Below are 18,477 nucleotides of genomic sequence, written 5' to 3' on the forward strand. Positions count from 1 at the left end.
AGGGTTAGAGAATTAGAGATAGATTAACTTACAGACCAACACCTCTTGACTTGCTGATTCATTCTTTCACATCCCCTCAGCTCAGGGCTAGACCACACCAGCCAAGGGTATGGTCCGTGACAAATGGGGTTAGCAACTACGGGCCTGAATAAAGCTAAGATAAGGACATAACAGTAGGAAAGCTTTTCATATCCTTGTCAAGAAGGTGGAAGACCTGCACCTGTCACATTACTCTGATTCTTGCTGAAACATGTTCTATGGGTTACTGAAAGACCCACCCATTACTAAAGACAAGGTAGATAAACCACAGAGTGAGCAAGAGAATAACCAGCTTATTTAAAAAACAAATGAGGGGGTGGCGCCTGTGCCTCAGTGAGTAGGGCGCCGGCCCTATACACCAAAGGTGGCGGGTTAAAACTCGGCCTCAGCCAAACTGCAACAAAAAAATAGCCGGGCATGTGGCAGGCGCCTGAGACAAGAGAATCACCTAAGCCCAAGAGCTGGAGGTTGCTGTGAGCTGTGATGCCACAGCACTCTACCCAGGGTGACACAGTGAGACTCTGTCCCTAAAAATAAAAATAAATAAATAAACAAATAAAAATAAAGGGGCTGGGATGTGGCAGTTCACGTCTGCAATCCTAGGACTCTGGAAGGCTGAGATCAGAGAATCCTTTGAGCTCAGGAGTTATGACTAGCCTGAGCTAGAGCAAGACTTTGTTTCTACCAAAAATAGGAAAATTACCTGAGTGTTGTGGCTACCAGGTACTGGGAGGCTGAGGCATGAGGATTGCTTGAAGGTTGCCGTGAGATAGGCTGAGGTCAGGGCACTCTAGCCTTGATGACAGAGGGAGAAACAATCCCAAAACCAAAAACAGGCCAGGCACACTGGCTCATGCCTGTAATCCTAGCACTCTGGGAGGCCAAGGCAGGTGGACTGCCTCAGCTCACAGGTTTGAGACCAGCCTGAGCAAGAGCAAGACCCCCATCTCCAAAAATAGCCCCGGGTGTTGTGGTGTAGTCCTAGCTACTTGAGAGGCTAAGACAAGGGAATTGCTTGAGCCCAAGAGTTTAAAGTTTCTGTGAGCTGTGATGCCACAGCACTCTACGAAGGGGGAGGGCAACAAGTGAGACTCTGTCGAAAGAAAGAAAAGAAAAGAAAAGACCCAAACAACAACAACAAAAAGAAAAGAAAAACAGAGAAAGTAGAGATGGGAAAATGGAGACCAGAGGAAATACTTATCATTCTTTAAATGTATGTTAAGCCCTTTCTATGGGTTAGACACAAACATTCTAGGCTGTAGAAATAAAACGGGGAATGTGCAGACAGGTCTCTTGCCCCATGCTACTGATATTCTATCTGGAGTACCCCAATAATAAACAACTAAGTAGCAAATAAATGAGACTATGGCAAATGCGGATATGCACTATGAAGAAAAACCAGCAATATGAAAGGGACAGGAGAGAATATTCTAGGTGGAGTGGTTAGGGGAAGTCTCTGTGAAAAAGTGGCATTTAGGGCGGCGCCTGTGGCTCAGTCGGTAAGGCGCCGGCCCCATATACCGAGGGTGGCGGGTTCAAACCCGACCCCGGCTGAACTGCAACCAAAAAAAAAAAAAAAAAAAAAGTGGCATTTACTCTGGGACCTGAAGGATGGCAGGGAATTAACAATAGAGGAACATCTCCGGGAAACTGTTGGCAGAGAAAACAGCTAATCAAAGGCCCCAGGGCTGGGCTGGGTGCAGTGGTTTCGGCCTGTAATTCCAGCACTTAAAGAGATTGAGATGAAAAGATTGCTTGAGGCCAGGAGTTTGAGACAAGCCTGCGCAACAAACTGAAACTGTCTGTACAAAAAAATAAAAATAAATTAAAAAAATAAAGTCCCCAGAACTGTAATGAGCACAGTGTGTTCACAGACTAAGGAGAAACTGGGTGTGGCTGGTTTGCAGTGAGTGAGGAGAGTAATAGGAGATGAGACCAGAGAGGCCGAGACCAAGGCCTGATCAGAAGGTTCTGCCTTGCAGCTACTGTTCTGCTCATCCTTCAGTGTTCCTGTTGGCGTGGGGCTTTTATTTCGTCCACTTACCAGGGTCTGTGGTTAAGCCCTTTCTACACATTATCTCATTTAAGGACCACACTAGACCTAGGAGGGCTCAGTTTGAAAGTAACATTTCTTGTTCAATTTCCATTAATGATCAGATCAGTTTTCCCAGGAAACCAGTCAGAGCTAATGGGCTTCCCACATGTCTCAAATGGTACTGTCTCAGTGAGCAGAATAAAACCCCAGGAGCCCTCCCCCTGCCCAGTGCATCCTGCATTGCAGACAATGATCAAAGAGCCTTGGGATTAAAGCTGGATTCTCAGGCTACAGTCCTCACTGGGGGCAGACTGGGCTGGTGTACAGCTTTGATCAACAAGTGACTCTGGTAAGACATGAGAAAAAGCTCAAATGCAATTTCATGCAGAATCCTCTAAAGAGCTAGAAGAGAGAGTGGGAAGGAGAGAGATGCTGAATATTTTCCCTCCCTTACTTGACCTCAACCACTATACAGTACCACACTATACAATAACTCAGTAATTATTGAGTACCTACTGTGTGCCAGGGCTGACCAGGGCCACAGCTTAGTTTTGTGTGGTTGGGCAGGAATATAAACTGAAATAAATGTGCTTGAGCTCAGGGAGAGGGGCATCATTTTTGGAAATTCTTTTGCCTTAAAAGGAGCACCAGTTTTTTGATTCACTATAACATCATGGTGGTAACATCACGAGAAATGCATGGTAAGATGATTCCTCATAGAGACCATGATAGAATGTCCTTATACAAACCTAGATGGTGTAGCCTAGTACGTCTACTAGGCTCTATGATATATACAGCCTATTGCTCCTAAGCTGCAAAACTGCCCAGCATGCTGCTGTGCTGAAGGCACTTGTTAACATGGTGGAAAGTATTTGCGTATCGGGCGGTGCCTGTGGCTCAGTGAGTAGGACACCGGCCCCATACACCGAGGGTGGCGGGTTCGAACCCGGTCCTGGCCAAACGGCAACAAAAAATAGCCAGGCATTGTGGTGGGCAAGAAATAAAGAAAAGTATTTGTGTATCTAAACACAGAAAAGATAACAGTAAAAGTATGATATTATAATCTTATGGAACCACCACCATATATAGGGTCAATCATTGACCAAAATGTCATTATGCATTAAAGGTACATGCTGACGGAGGCAGTGGTTACTGTAGAAGACAAAAAATATAAAATTACCACTTGTGTGGAGCTCACATTCTATAAACCAAAAATATCTGCTCTGAAGAAAAATCAAGTAAGTGGAAATGATAGAGGTGCTAATTAATATTTCAGATCTGCTGATCAGGGTGGTTCTCTCTGAAGCAGGACTTCTGAGCTGGTTCCTGAGAGGGGAGGTAGAGAACCGTGCAAAAGTTTAAAGGAAGAGATTTCTAGACAGTGGTGCAGCAAATTTGCAAAGGGTCTGAGTTAATGGTCAGCTTGGTGTGTTTGAGAACTATCAAGACCAGTGTGACTACAAGAGAAGAGAGAAGGTAAAAGCTAGAATTTGGGTCAGATCCCAGAGGGCTTCATGGATTGTGATAAAGATTCTCATACTCTAACGTGAAGGGAAGCCACAGGCCTTCCCAGCAGCAGTTAGCCTTATGTTTGTGAACGATGACTTTAACTGCTGTTAACCATTACTGTGCTCAGTGCTGTGGCGGCACATAAAAGAATTTTGTAACACTACGTAATTGCATAAATACTGTGTATCTACTGCAATATAAAAGATATAAGGCTATTCACAGCAACGTTATTCAGAGTAGTGAAAAAGTAGAAACAACCCATATGTCCACAGATGGATGAATGGACAAACAAAATGTGGCATATACATATAAAGGAATACTATTCATTCTTAAAAGGAATGAAGTTCTAGTACATGGATGGACCTTGAAAATATTATGGTCAATAAAACATGCTAGATACAAAAGAATAAATACTGTATGGTTCCAGTTATATGAGGTACCTAAAATAGTGAATTTCATAAAGCAGAAAGTGGAATGGTGGTTGCTAGCAGTTGGAGGACAGGGGAAAATGGAAGGTTAGTGTTTAATGGTACAGAGTTTCAGTTGAGTTGATAAAGTTTTGAAGATGGACATTTTCTTCTTCTTTTTTTTTTGTAGAGACAGAGTCTCACTTTACGGCCCTCGGTAGAGTGCCGTGGCCTCACACAGCTCACAGCAACCTCCAACTCCTGGGCTTAAGCGATTCTCTTGCCTCAGCCTCCCGAGCAGCTGGGACTACAGGTGCCCACCACAATGCCCGGCTATTTTTTGGTTGCAGTTTGGCCAGGGCCAGGTTTGAACCTGCCACCCTCGGTATATGGGGCCGGCGCCCTACCAACTAAGCCACAGGCGCCACCCTTCTTTTTTTTTTTTTTTTTTTTGAGATAGAGTCTCAGTGAGTTGCTCTCGGCAGAGTGCTATGATGTCATAGCTCACAGCAACCTCAAACTCTTGGGCTCAAGCGATTCTCTTGCCTCAGCCTCCCAAATAGCTAGGACTATAGGTGCCTGCCACAACACCTGGATATTTTTAGAGACTGGGTCTCAAACTCCTGAGCTCAGGCAATCCACCCACCTGGGCCTCCCAGAGGGCTAGAATTACAGGTGTGAGCCCCCGTACCCAGAGCCTTTGAAGATGGACATTTCTGGCGATTGAACAACAATGTGAGTTTACTTAATGCCACTGAATTGTACATTTAAAAAGTTAAAATGGTAAATTGTATGTTTATGGTTTTATCACTGTAAAATATATTTTGAAAAAATACATAGATGCCCCTCAGCACATGAATGGATTTATAAACTGTGGTATAGGTACACCATGGAATATTATTCAGCCATTAAAAAGATGCAGATTTAAAAAAAATAAAATTTTTTTTTAAAAAGATGCAGATTTTGTTATCTTTTATAACTCTGGATAGATTTGGAGAACATTATCCTAAGAGAAGTATCACAAGAATGGAAGAACAAGCACCACACGTACTCAGTTCTTAATTAGACTCAGTAGATTGACAACTATGTGCTCATGTGATAAAGAAACTTTTAAATTCAAGTAAGGAGAAGGGGGAAGGGGGAAAGGGTTGGGTACATTCCCATTCAATGGGTATACTGCGTGGGGAAACTACACACTTCCTGGGTGAAGGGCACAACTACAACCCAGATTTTAACCTTATAAAGGCAAACTATGTAATCCAATATGATGCACCCCCATATTAATCTGAAATTAAAAAAAAATAAAAGTACAAAGGGTTAGGATATAGAAAAAGAAGAGTAGGTTGGCTCCGTGCCTGTAGCTCAAGTGGCTGAGGTGCAAGCCATATACACTAGAGCTGGTGGGTTCAAATCCAGCCCGGGCCTGCCAAATAACGACAACTATAACCAAAAAATAGCCAGGCGTTGTGGAGGGTGCCTGTAGTCCCAGCTACTTGGGAGGCTGAGGCAAGAGAACCGCTTAAGCCAGGCATCCTCAAACTTTTTCAACAGGGGGCCAGTTCAACAGCAGGTCAACAGTCTGTTGGAGGGCTAGACTATAGTTTAAAAAAAAAAACTGAACAAATTCCTATGTATACTGCACATATCTTATTTTGAAGTAAAAAAACAAAACGGGAACAAATACAATTTACACTGCTGCATGTGGCCCATTGGCCGTAGTTTGAGGACCCCTCGCTTAAGCCCAGGAGTTGGAGGTTGCTGTGAGCTGTGATGTCACAGTACTCTACTGAGGGCGACAGCTTGAGGCTCTGTATCAAAAAACAAAAAAAAAAACGAAAGAAAAAGAAAAATAAGAGTGGGCATTCTAGGCAGAGGGAACAAGTGCAAAGGTGCCAGGATAGGAGTGTGCCTGGCATGTTCTGAGGAACAGCAAGGAGGCCAATGTGTCTGGAGCACAATCAATAGAGTAAGGGCTGAGGGATATCATGTATGGCATGGTGGGATCTTGTAGTTCCTTGTAGGAATCTAGTGGGAGGTGAGAAGCTACTAGAGGAATTTGAGCAGCTAGGAACATTCTGGCTGTGGCATTCTTTAGGCTGAGTCTCATTTGCAAACCGTATAAGAAATGGCACCTACCCCTCCTAGGGTACCGGTGCCAGGCACAGAGCAAGCTTTCAGTACTAGGCAAGCATTATTGTGATGGAAATCCAAAGAAAGACATCAGCCCCAAGGAGAAGTTTTGGAAGACTTTGTGGAGGAGGTAGCAGGTCAACAAGACATGGAGGGCTGAACAAGATTTCCACCGACATAGGCGGAAGAGGAGAGAGCTTTATGGGTGGAGGGAACCGTGTGGTTAACAGCACATTAAGGAAAACAGAGCCAGCAGCCGAGCAGAGCCAAGAGCCTGTAGAAGAGAGGAAATAAGGTTTAATCAGTCCTAGCTGTTCGAGAAGTGTGTACTCTGGGGTGATGGGTTGAAACCTTGACGTTTGTAGCAAAAGATAAGATCGGAGCTGTGACATCAGAAAACTGAATCCCCATCGCTCAGCCGAGAGCTGGAAGAACTGGGACGCCAGAGTCGAGTCGGCAGGACGCTATCTAAGGCTGGGGGCGGCTAGACATAGAGGTTAGCGACCGGGCTGGAGAAGCAGATATCAAGAGGACGTATTGTGGGTTCGTCCCTCCGCATCAGGCAGGAAGCAGTTAAGTGACCAGCACTGAGGGTCCCAGGAGGTGCCACTGGCGTCGCCGTCAGAATCCCTCTCCTCGGCCCTCCCTGGCAGCCCCAGACAGCCCGATTTCTTCTTCAGAGCCCTCACCACATTACAGACACAGTGCCTAGTGTTCAGTATTTCAAAGCCAGACTCTGGGCTCGGGTCTGTTTTCATCTCACCCCGGAGCTTGGCACAGTGGCACACAGTAGGCGCTCGCTGACGGTTTGCTGAATGGGTGAATGGGAAACCCACAAGGGGTTTCAGAAAGGGCTCAGTGCGCTGCGTGTCCAGAAGCATGTGTGGGACTAACTAGAGGGGATTCCAACTCCCAGAGAGTTGGATTTGCATGACAAGCAAGTCCCGTTGAGAGGCTAAAGTCAGCTACCCACCAGTTATTTGGATGTACAGACAGGTGGAGGGAGGAGGGCACAGCTGTTCACAGTTTACAAAGGGAGTTCACACTTAATCTCAGGGGCCTCCAAGAGGAAGAAAAGCAGGGCCCCATCGCATACGAGAGCGTGGAGCACAGCTGTGGCCCCATTTCACGGCTGTGAACACCGAGTCCCCGGGGTCAAAGTACGTCCTCAGGTGGGTGGGAAGCGACAGTCCCCGGGGCTGCGGGCGCAGAGCGTCCGGCGGGCCTCCAGCACTACTTGAATATCTCCAGGGAGCTCGGAAACTCTCTGCTGCAGTCCCGGACTGAGGTGGCCAGGCGGAGCGCTGGGGTCCCCCGGCGAGCCCCAGCGCGCGAACACGCACCGCCCGCCAGCGATTAGCCTACACCAGTTAGCGCCCACCTCGCCAACTCCGGGACTTTCGCAAAGCTCCCGGGGGCGGAGGAGCCGCCGAGGAGCGGGACGCACCATCGTGGCACGAGAGGGGGAAGCTATTCGACCCGGTCACCTCCCGCGCCCGAGCAGACAGGAAAGCACCACAAGAGAATCAAGGATGGCTGTGTTCAAGCTTCGTAGGCGACCCTAGGAAGGGCGGCGTGGGGCGCGCGGCTCGGCGGGGACCCGGGGCTGCGGCGGTGGCGGCAACCCCCCCAGTGGTGGCGGCGCGATGGCTGCGTCCGACTCCCCGGCCGGCGAGCGGCGGAAGTGCCGCGGAGTTGGAGCGGGGCCGGCGCCGCGGCCGCTTCTGCTTGCCGATCTGCTGCCGCCTCCGGGCGGACGGGCGGACGCTCGGAGCTGGGGTCGGCGCGGCGGTGCCGGCGGGGCGCGGCGGGGCTGACCGGCCCCGATGAGGCGTAAGGAGAAGCGGCTCCTGCAGGCTGTGGCGCTGGTGCTGGCGGCCCTGGTCCTCCTTCCCAACGTGGGGCTCTGGGCGCTGTACCGCGAGCGGCAGCCCGACGGCACCCCCGGGGGATCGGGGGCGGCGGTGGCCCCGGCGGCAGGACAGGTGAGTCCCCCAGTTGCCGTAAGGTTTGGGGACAGCCCCCCTCGAATTCACTTATAATCCGAGGTTCCTTCCTCCCCCTTCTCCTTCTGCCTTCTCAGAATCAGCGCCAGAGATTCTTCTGGTCTTCCCATTTTTCGGATGGGAAAATTGAGAGAAAGCTGTGTCCGATTGGAACTTGTCCAGGGTCCCACGCCACTCAGAAACAGAGTTGGAACTAGAACTCAGGACGTTATTTCTTACAGTATATTGCCATCCTTCTTTATGTCTCCATCTGGTATTCCCTGACCCCTTCCAGCATCTCTTTCTTTTGGAGGTTCCTTTCTGCATAGCTATGGCCCAGGGTGGCTCCTTCTACCATTGGAAATGGAGATGCTATTTCTTCTATTTGTTGACCTGGGCTTCTCTGCTTCTTCTCACCCCAACCCCACCTGCTGATCTCCTATCCCCTACTCAAGTCAGTCCCTTTCTTGTTTTCATATCTGCCTGGCAAACACCCAGGCCTCCCTCCTCTCCTCTCCATATTTGTTTGCCCTCCTCCCCAGCCTTATTTCTTTCTCAGATTCTGTGGATTCCTTGGAGGATGCAAAGATCATACTCCCATTGCAGCTTCAGGCATCTGGGTATGGGGAAGGAAGGGAGCCTGTAGGTCTCAAGGGATTTGCTGCCCTTGACCTTCTGGGAGTCAAAAGGTAGAGGCTCTAGTGGAGGGATCCCCCAAATGTCCCAGAGACTATTGGTAGTCAGTACTCTGAGGATCAAACCAAACACCAGCTGCCTTCCCTATCTCTCCTGAATTTGCTACTCTGATTAGTTGTGGTGTTGATTGCAGCCCAAACTGGGATCCTCATTGTTTTTGCCATCTCTGAACTTAACCATGCAGGTGTGTTCATTCAGACTAGCAGCTCCCTGATGGCAGGCTCTGTCACATCACTCCTACCCTCCCAATAGGTGCCAGTGAGCATATGCATGCCTACACTGTTTCATACAGTGGGACATTTCAGGTTTTCTTAAAGAGATTTCCCTGGTCCCATGAGAAGGGGATAACATGTGCATCAGGGTCAGACTTGGCTAATTGTTGGCTGGCCTCAAGGGAAGAGGCTGAATTTTTTAAGGTTGATAGTTTTCCTTTTTCTTCTCAGTATCAGGCTGCTGTCTAGGCAGTCTGGCATCTTGAGCACAGAAGGCTCTTTGCTAAAGAGCTGACCAATTTGAGCTCAGCCTGTCATTCTGATAATTGTTTCAAACTATCACAGAGGATCTGGTTGATATTTCTGATAGAGCTTACTGTTTAGAAACTAAAGACCCCGACTCCTTTGCCAAACCTCCGCTTCAAACCTTAACAGCCAGTTTATACCTCTGTCTCTTAAATACTGTATCTGAAAGTGCTTTCCTCTGTTTCTATCAGGGCCAGGAATCCAGGGTTCTATTCTCAGCTCCACGGTTAACCTGCTATGTATGTCCTTCATCACCCCTCATCTCCTCCTTTGAGCCTTACTTTCCAACTGTAAAATGTGATCATTGGTCCAGCTCCAACAATCTGTGATACTATCAGTGAATCAATGAGGAATACAATGGTCAATTCTTTTTCCTTTCTGAGGTGGGAGTCCCTTGTAGCATCCCTAGTGGTAGAGGTTCCATGCTGGATGCAGCACCAAGTCAAGGAAGAATGTCCTGTCCAAGAGCAAAACTCTCCTTTGGAATAGCTGTAGCCAGTTCTAAAATAGCTCTTGACATTCTGCCTCTGCCTGGAGAAAGCCCTCGTATTTCATTTGCTGTAGATGCCAGAGACGTCCTGATTTTCATTTTCTATAGAACCAGATGTGTAGAGAGAAGGTCAAGTTTGGCCTGAGCTTTCAAAGCAAATTACTGACTTGTACAAGAGGGTATTGATGGAGTACAGCAGCCTTTGGGGCATAGAGAGAGGGAAGCAACAGCTGGGTGCTGCTCAGAGCCTCTAACTGAAACAGGCTCATCTGGGAAGGTCTAGTTCTTCGTTTCTTTTTCTCTGGAATAGCTTGAAGAGGAGGAGATAGATAGATGTGGTGATGGTGTTTGGTGGTGGTGTTGGTAGGGGGGCATGCCAAATGATTATCCTCACTTTAAAGAAAATCTCTTTGCTTCCTGGGAACAGCAGAATAGAGCTGTTTCTCCCAATGATAAGCTCTTCTAGGTGCTATAGGATTCAGCATTCATCTGCTCCCTTTCAGGAACACCCTGCCAAATTTCTACACAGCCCCTTTTTGTTTTACTCTCTGGCAGATGCAGAGCCCTGGGGTTGGCCCCTCAGTCTGTCATTTGAATGTCAGCTGGTCTTGAGGAAAGAGACTGACTTCTTGGATTGATGCTGTTCCATCCCTCATCCCCGTGCACTGGCATATGCATGTGCACATCAGCCTGCTATCTGGGACATCTGGCATCCTGAGCATACAGAGATTGTTTGACAGAGCTGACCAGTTCTGAGCTCAGCCTGCCACTCTTGTAATTGATGAAAGTCATCCCAGAGCCTCTTGTTGATCTCTCTGCAGAGGATCTGGAGGGAAATCTGATAGGACTTTATCCAAATGAAAAAATGTGTCTCTTATGGTTTTGTGAGAAATTTCTTTGAGGGTAACATATCCATTGTTCAAGTAGCTCTCAAACTCTTTGGTTTCTCCACTGGATTAAAGAATCAAGGGAAGCAGAGAGAGGGAGGGAGGGAGGGGGGTGGGGCCTTAGTGTGTGTCACACTTTATGGGGGCGGGACATGATTGCAAGAGGGACTTTACCTAACAATTGCAATCAGTGTAACTGGCTTATTGTACCCTCAATGAATCCCCAACAATAAAAAAAAAGAAAAAAAAAAAAAGAAAAAAAAAAGAGTTTCAAATTCAGAGTGTTTGTCGTCTGCTAGAACATAACTTTACATAACTATCATGCCAGCTCAGCCTGGATTTACCTCTGCAGCTTGGTAGGGCCAGTGATGTATAAAGGTCACATAATGCTTCTACGATTGTAGCACTCTTCTAGTCAGATGGCTTCTTGGAAAGCTACAAATCCAAGCAAGAAAAGCCAGTCTTGAAGACAACTTCCTTTCAATATGGGGGTCCCTCTCAGTCCAATCCCCAATCTGTTTAACACCTCAGTTTAATTCTGTAGCCTGTTTCATATTCCAGGTTTGGGAATGTATTACTAAAAACCCAGGTTAGGCCAGGCTTGGCCGCCCACTCCTGTTATCCCAACACTTTTTTTTTTTTAATTTTGGGCATGATTTATTTATTTTATTACATGAGTTAATTTTTATGTCCAAGCACAAGGATGAAATATATTTTCCATGCAAAATATTATATACATTAAATAACATACAGTGGTAACAATGCAGTGTAGGTTTCCTGGGAAGCAGACTCTGTGATAGAACTGTACAAGCAGGAAGTGTATTTAATAGGCAGTGCTGTTTAGATGAGGACCAGTGAGAGTAGAAGAATGAAGCAGGATAGGCAGAGCAAGAAGTTGAACTCTATCAAAGTCCCAACACTTTGATAGGCCAAGGTGGGACAAGGCCCCAGTTAAGACCTCTTCTCTCAACACCCCAAACAACAACAACAAAAAAAAAACCTGTGTTAGGAAATTTATTGTGGTCCCTCATTTGAGAACCATAATCTCTCATAATCTCTTGTGAGAAATGACTTTATTGGATTATAGTATTCATGGAATAGAGGTTGATGGGGTAATGGAATACCAATGACTTTAATTTTTAAGTATCTTTGTCATTGCATCAGAGCTGAACATTCTTCTTAGAACATCCAAAAGTGAATAGATTTTTTTTGTAGAGACAGAGTCTCACTTTATGGCCCTCGGTAGAGTGCCGTGGCCTCACACAGCTCACAGCAACTTCCAACTCCTGGGCTTAAGTGACTCTCCTGCCTCAGCCTCCCGAGTAGCTGGGACTACAGGCGCCCGCCACAATGCCCGGCTATTTTTTGGTTGCAGTTTGGCCGGGGCCGGGTTTGAACCCGCCACCCTCGGTACATGGGGCCGGCACCTTACCGACTGAGCCACAGGCGCCGCCCTTTTTTCTCCTTTTTTTTCAGTCTTCCTGTGACAGAGCCTTGCCTATCAGAAAGTTAAGTATATAGAAATGAAGCCTTGGAATTATCTCTTTAATTTTCTACAGAAAGGCTGGTTAGACTGGTTAATCACTTCTCTGTCTGCATACCCAGGTGAAATCTGTCGCCAGTAGGGAAGGGTTGTTGATTTACCAGAGCAAATCTGGCTCCCTGCATTCTTTCTCTTATTCTGGGCTTAATATCTGCCAAGGAGCTTAGCTGAGGAAGACTTAGAACAGAGAGATCTAGCTTCTAGTCTTTTCTCCTTCCCTAAACTCACTGTGTGGCCTCAGGAAACTGATGTAACTTCTCTGGGCTTCTGAATCCTCATCTGTGAAGTGAGGCTTAAATTCAAAAGGCAGAAAAGCAAATGTGTATTATAATGGTGTTTCCCACTTCCCTGGCCAGGGCAGACATTGCTAATCAATCTTTCTCTCACCAGACTTGGCCCCAGACTGTTTCTCAACACTGCTACTTACATGCAGTTAATGACATGTTGAAACTTGTTTGCAATGTAAGGAATAGATAACTTGGTTAGAATTTTTCCTAACTTAACATCTTGGGGTTCTGTAAGTTTATTTGGAAGCAAATGTTGGAAAGATCTGGATAGTGGAGTATATATTAAATAGGCCTCTGTATCTAACTTGTAATAAGGTCATAACTTAAGGCTATTTTATATTTGAATGGTATGTTCATCCTTTAATCTGTTGGCTCCCATGACATGATAACAGATAATGGAATCAGAAATGAAAAAGCAAAGGCCCATTTAAAAGATAACAATCTAGCTTGCTAATTGTACCTTGTCCAAACTCAGTGCTTATAGAGATGGCATCAAGATCTCACTATATAAAAAACACCCTGAGGCAAACTTGGCAGCTAGAAGTATGTCCCAGGCAGCTAAATGCTCCTGGTGGGGTTTTCAGTGGGTTCAGTGTTTTGCATTTATCTGATCCTCTGCATCATCCCATATGTGTGTCAGAGCCGGTAAGGGAAACCTTGAATAAAAGTCTTGTATCTCCAGAGAACCACTGTCCTCATGCCCAGTAGTTTGGGGAAAGGAGATAGCTGCTAAGTTCCTGTGGCCAAGAAGTGCATTGTAGCCTCCCCTCCCAGAAATGTCTTGAGGTAGGAACCACATCCTCTTTTAACACAGGGCACAACAAGGTCTGGCATGTGGAAGACAGGATGTGTTTGCTAAGTGATTGAAATGTGTCAGAGCAGGCAGAGGGCTTCAGAAGTCATCTAGTCCAACCCTTTTGTTTTGTAGGTATGGAAACCGAGGCCCAGAAGTGGGGAAATCAGTTAAACAAGTTCTTACAGGGAAGACTACAGATCAGAATTCAGCTCTTCCCCAAGTTCTTACTGTATTTTACCATGAAGATTTTTTTCCCTCCATGTACTAATATTTGATCCTTCTCTACCATTATTTCCCTCATGAGTCAAGCTATCACTGCAAGTTTCAAAGGCCAGTACTGTATGAGGCCAGTTATCTGCTGGAAACTACCTAGCTTTTTTTGTAGATCCAGTTTTATGAATTTTCTTCCCAACATTATATAGTTTTAATGTGTTTAAAATGGATTAAACTTTAAGGTGGCGAAGGGACACAGCTAGAGAGGAATGAAAAGGAGGTATAGCTCATGGCATCATTGCTGCTATCCATGACAGACATAGCTAATCTGAGAACCTGTGAGCCACCTTATATTCTCTGTCAGTTGCAAGGAACAGAATGAATTAAGCCACCTGGACTGAAATGGGTCGGCGATATACATAGTATTTGCTCCTGTGAAGGCAGTTGGCTTCAGGTATGGTATGATCAAGGCTTGGATTGTCAGGCTTGGGCTCCTTTTCTCCAAGCCTGATTTTCTCTGTGCATTGGCTTTGTCCTAGATCAATCACTATAACAAAAAATGGTAGCAGCTCTTTCAGATGTCATATCCACATCTAGATACTAGAGGAAAGATCTGTCTCCTCTGGTAGCTTCTGTAGAAGAGAGAGGAAACATTTTTACTGTTAGCTCTGGCAAGCTCTCCTTAGGTCTCATTAGTCTAGTTTAAATCTCCTGCGCTCACCTAAGCATTCACAATTGCCAGGAAAGATGAACTATGCTGATAGACTTAACGTACCTTGGAGCTTGGGGTAAGGTCAGGCTACCCAGATTTAGTAGAAAGAGAAGTTTCCCAAAGAAGAATCTGGGTGCTCTTGAGGGGAGAAAGAGAAAGATATCGAGAGAAGAAGCTAAGAAATGTTCACTCCAGAGTCCTGCTGACCCAACCTCCCAGGCAGTCATCAGCCATCAGCCACTGTCCAGGAAACAGACATGGTCCTCAAGAGATAACCTCTTTGCCCTGCTGGACTCATTGTTGAGTACTGAACTTGCAGTCTGGAGGTCTGTATTCTCATCCCAGCCGTGCCACCCCTTGGCTGAGATGATTAACTGTGTGGCCCTTAGTTTTTTGCTGGGGAAAGCTCGGATGCTGATGCTTGCCAAAACAGTGGAGGGCTGAGCTATGGAGCAGTTGAAAGCCGTCTTTATTTCATCTTACTTACGAGTTCTGCTGCTGCCCTCCTTTCCCCTCACAGACGTCCTGAGAGCTGCCTCCGCCCCCATATGCACTAAAAGTCAGTTCATTGAAAATTTCTCTTAAGCTGGAAAAGAACTGTCTCTTCAGCTCTGACTTTTTTTTCTGCCTGGCCTTCCTAGCTGGAGGAGGCGGAGTGTTCATACTTTGGAAGCTAGAGGAAGCTAAACAATTCCGTTTGCTGTGGTGGGTGGGTGTGTATTTATGCATGTGTAGCTTGCTTTCCATGTGTCTCTCTTCTCTCTCTTATCTTTGGATGGTTTCTGTTTGCTGCCCTCTGCTGAGTGCAGATAGGAGAGGAACAAGAAAAAATCAGGCCCATTTTCCCCCTTCTTTTTGGATTTGAGAGAATTCTGAGCTTCAAATGCTAAATTTTCTTCTGCTTTCTCAGGTGATGAAAGCCACAGCATAAAATAATACTAATAAATGGAATGATGGGGCGGTGCCTGTGGCTCAAGGAGTAGGGCGCCGGTCCCATATGCCGGAGGTGGCGGGTTCAAACCCAGCCCCGGCCAAAAAAAAAAAAAAAATGGAATGATGATGTGGATGATAGTAAGTATGATGGTGTTAATAGTAATATACCAGTGCTCCTGTATTTAGTACTTACTCTGCCAAGCCCTTTATCTGTACATCTTGTTAAATATAGTTGCAAGCAGGCAAGACTGGATGAGGGAATTGCAGGCACTCGGCCCAGGGATGCACACACTGTGCTGATGAGGCTGGTGTTTAAGCCTGTGAGTCTCTGACTCAGGGCAGAGTCCTTAACCACTGCACTCTGCCTCATCTGAATAGGAAAAAAGGACCTTTCACCTCAGGTGCCTCCCACATGGCTGCTATGGGGCCCCAGATGGCTAAGCAGAGGGAAAAGACCATTACCCTAAGACTGAACTGCTTTAGTAGCCAAGGAAGAATTCCTGAGGCCACTTGGCAGTGGTGTAACCTTGAAGAGGAATTTCTGCCTCACCCCTTCCTGAGGCCCCATTGGCAAAGTGATTCCCAGTCCTAGTTTGAGACATTGTGGGGTGGTGTGGAGGGCACTAGTTTTGGAACTACACACTATCTGATTAAAAACTACAGGCTTGGCCGTCATGATGGCTCACACCTGTAATCCCAGCACTCTAGGAGGCTGAGGCAGGTGGATCCCTTGAGCTTAGGAGTTTGAGACCAGCCTGAGCAAGAATGAGACCCAGTCTGTGCTAAAAAGAGAAAAATTAGCCAGGCATAGTGGCGTATGCCTGTAGTCTCAGCTACTCAGGAGGCTGAGGCAAGAGGAGCCCTTGAGCCCAAGAGTTTCAGGTTTCTGTGAACTATGATGACTCTGTGGCACTCTAGCTTGGGCAACAGAGTGAGACTCTGTCTCAAAACAAACAAAATAGAGCAAAACTCTAGGCTTCAGCAAGTCACTTGACTCTGTGTTTGGAATTCTTGGTCTATAAAATGGGAATAACATTAACCATGTTAGTGGGTTCTTTTGAGGGTTGATTGAGTCACTGTGAGCAAAACCCAAACTTGTTTAGTTTTGTGCAGAACAAGTGCCTGGTCAATGTAGTTTATGTTGCTGCCTTTGGGAAGTATCTGGCTTATAGTAGGGACTCAATTGGCTTCCCTGTGGCTAAGACAGGGTGGGCTGCATACATTGTCATTGTTTGGAAGGTGAGCAGTAGGAGGCTAAGTAGTTGGTCTAACAGCACAGGCTTCAGAAGCGGAGGGAGCCACAGTCTTGCTTATTTGGGGGGTAGGGAGGAGATTGTGCATGCAGAGGCTGCTCTTTGTACCCCATCCCCTGACTTCTTAGAATCTGAGGCAATTACTGGGGGTACCTTCCCACCTTGGGAAAAAACCTAGACCCTCTGTATCCTTCTAGATTCAGTTCACAGGCTTCTGCCTCCAGGAAGTATTTTTTGGTCACTCCGGCCCCTAAGGGTCATTCAGCAGTCTTAGCTCCCCTAAGCCTCGATTTTCTCATCAGTCTACTTAGATCAGAAGCCCTTCAGGAAGGCCTGTGGCATCCTCTCTCCCTGCTGCATCACTCCTAAACCTGACTAACCACTCCTAGGGCAGCAGTCCCTCTTCTGGGGACCCAAAGCCCTTTATATAAATCTACCATGCAGTGTAGTAATTGTTTTTAATCTGTCCAAACTGTCCACGTCATGAAGGCGGGGACTGACTTTTCCCTTGGTCATTCTTGTTTGTCCAGAATATTTGCTGGTTGAGTGAGTGAGTAGACAGTATGGCTGGTGCTCAGTGACTTCTGGCTAAGTGCAGGAAGCTGAGCCTTAGCAATGGTTCTTGAATTTCAGGGTGTTTCAGGATTCCTGGGGAGCCTGAGATAGATGGTGACTCTAGGGCTCATGCCCAAGAAGCCTAATTGGGCCAGTCCAGGGTGGGCCAAGCATCATAAATATCATATTTAACAAATCCTATTTGGGATCCAATGGGGAGCACACTTCTCTCCTTCCACAATCCCAGGAGACAGACCTCTTTCCCCAGGGGCTCACTCCTCTTTCCCTAGGAGTGCTCAGGATCTGCCTTTAAAGGTCTCTTCCTGGGGAGTGCATTTATCTGCAGCTCCCAAGTTGCCAGTCAACACTGCAGGGGAGTTCTGTGGTGCGGATAGTAGTGGCACTGTGTGAGATGCAGATGGGTCAGGCTCACAGTCTGGGATCCAGGATGAATGGTGCACTTTAGAATGGCTGTCCTCACAGGACTGGCTGGGACCCTAAAGCTGTGTTTTCCTCTGAGCCCTGTTGTCTGCTGCCTCCCAGAATGGTATTCTGCCTTCCTGCTGTGGGGACAAGGATGAGGTAGGTAAGGGGCTGAACTAGGGTCTCCTGGGAAAGGTTAGCTTATGGAGACCCTGCTAACTTCTGGATCATACTGGAGAGACCAAAGGAGAAAGTATGGAGTTGGGAACAAACCTGCCCTGATTCCCTGACCCATCTCTGCCCCTTGCTAGCACTGTGCCTGACCTCTGAGGCTTCAGGCCTCTCCTAAAATGAGCCCAGTCATCATTGCTTCATAGTGTTGTGATGATGATAAAATTAAATTAAAGAAAAAAAGATTGAGGTGCAGAGAGGCTAAGTAACATATCCAGGACCAAACAGCTAGGCAGTGATGGAAATAGGCTTCCAATCCACCTGAGATGCTCCCTTTTGCAGCCTCCAGCCACCACTGACCATGTGATCTTGGGCTAGTCTGTGGGTCTGCCCCTTCTCTCAGGGAACTGAGTAGGCCACAGCAGGAGGTTATCACTAAGGCTCCCATGAGCCTGGTTCTTGGGTTAGTTGTTGGCTCTGGAAAGCTCTTTCTTTAGCTGAATGCCCAGGCAGCAGTGCCAGGGCAAGGATTACAGCAGGTCCCACGTGCCGCTTGGATGCCGCCTCGGGCAGCCTCCCAAGAGCCCTGTTCGCCAGGGTTGTCTGTTTGTTTGTGTGGGTCTCCCTGTGTGAGTCATAAATGTCAGCTTCCTCTGAGAGGTGGGCTGCTGAGCAGAAGGGACTGGTGGGAGCTTCTGGAGAAAGGGGGTTTCTTCCAGGGAACAGGTTGGAAACATCTGGTGGGGTGTGTGTGTGTGAAAATTACTTCCTACTGCTAAAGCACATTGCATGTTCTCAACTGAAAACTGTTATTTTTTGCATGTTTCCTCCCGAGTATTGATCAGAGTCCGCTACTGACAGTTAAAATGTGTATGTGTGTATGTGTCTATTTGTA

The 18,477-nt window shown here is 46.8% G+C and overlaps 1 protein-coding gene across 2 annotated transcripts in view; it reads left to right on the forward strand.

The window, feature by feature from the left end:
* Positions 1-7,802: 7,802 nt before the first annotated feature.
* Positions 7,803-18,477, forward strand: part of GALNT10 (polypeptide N-acetylgalactosaminyltransferase 10) — a 286,117-nt gene continuing 275,442 nt past the window's right edge. Inside the window, exon 1 of one of the 2 annotated variants that reach the window (XM_053566714.1) lies at positions 7,803-8,105. In XM_053566714.1, coding sequence (XP_053422689.1) covers positions 7,947-8,105 — 159 coding nt within the window. In that variant the 5' untranslated portion in view covers positions 7,803-7,946. The remainder of the gene's footprint in view (positions 8,106-18,477) is intronic. The other variant, XM_053566713.1, reaches the window with a different exon arrangement.

Source organism: Nycticebus coucang, chromosome 17 (genome assembly GCF_027406575.1).
Source record: "Nycticebus coucang isolate mNycCou1 chromosome 17, mNycCou1.pri, whole genome shotgun sequence".
In the NCBI taxonomy this organism is placed as follows: domain Eukaryota; kingdom Metazoa; phylum Chordata; class Mammalia; order Primates; family Lorisidae; genus Nycticebus; species Nycticebus coucang.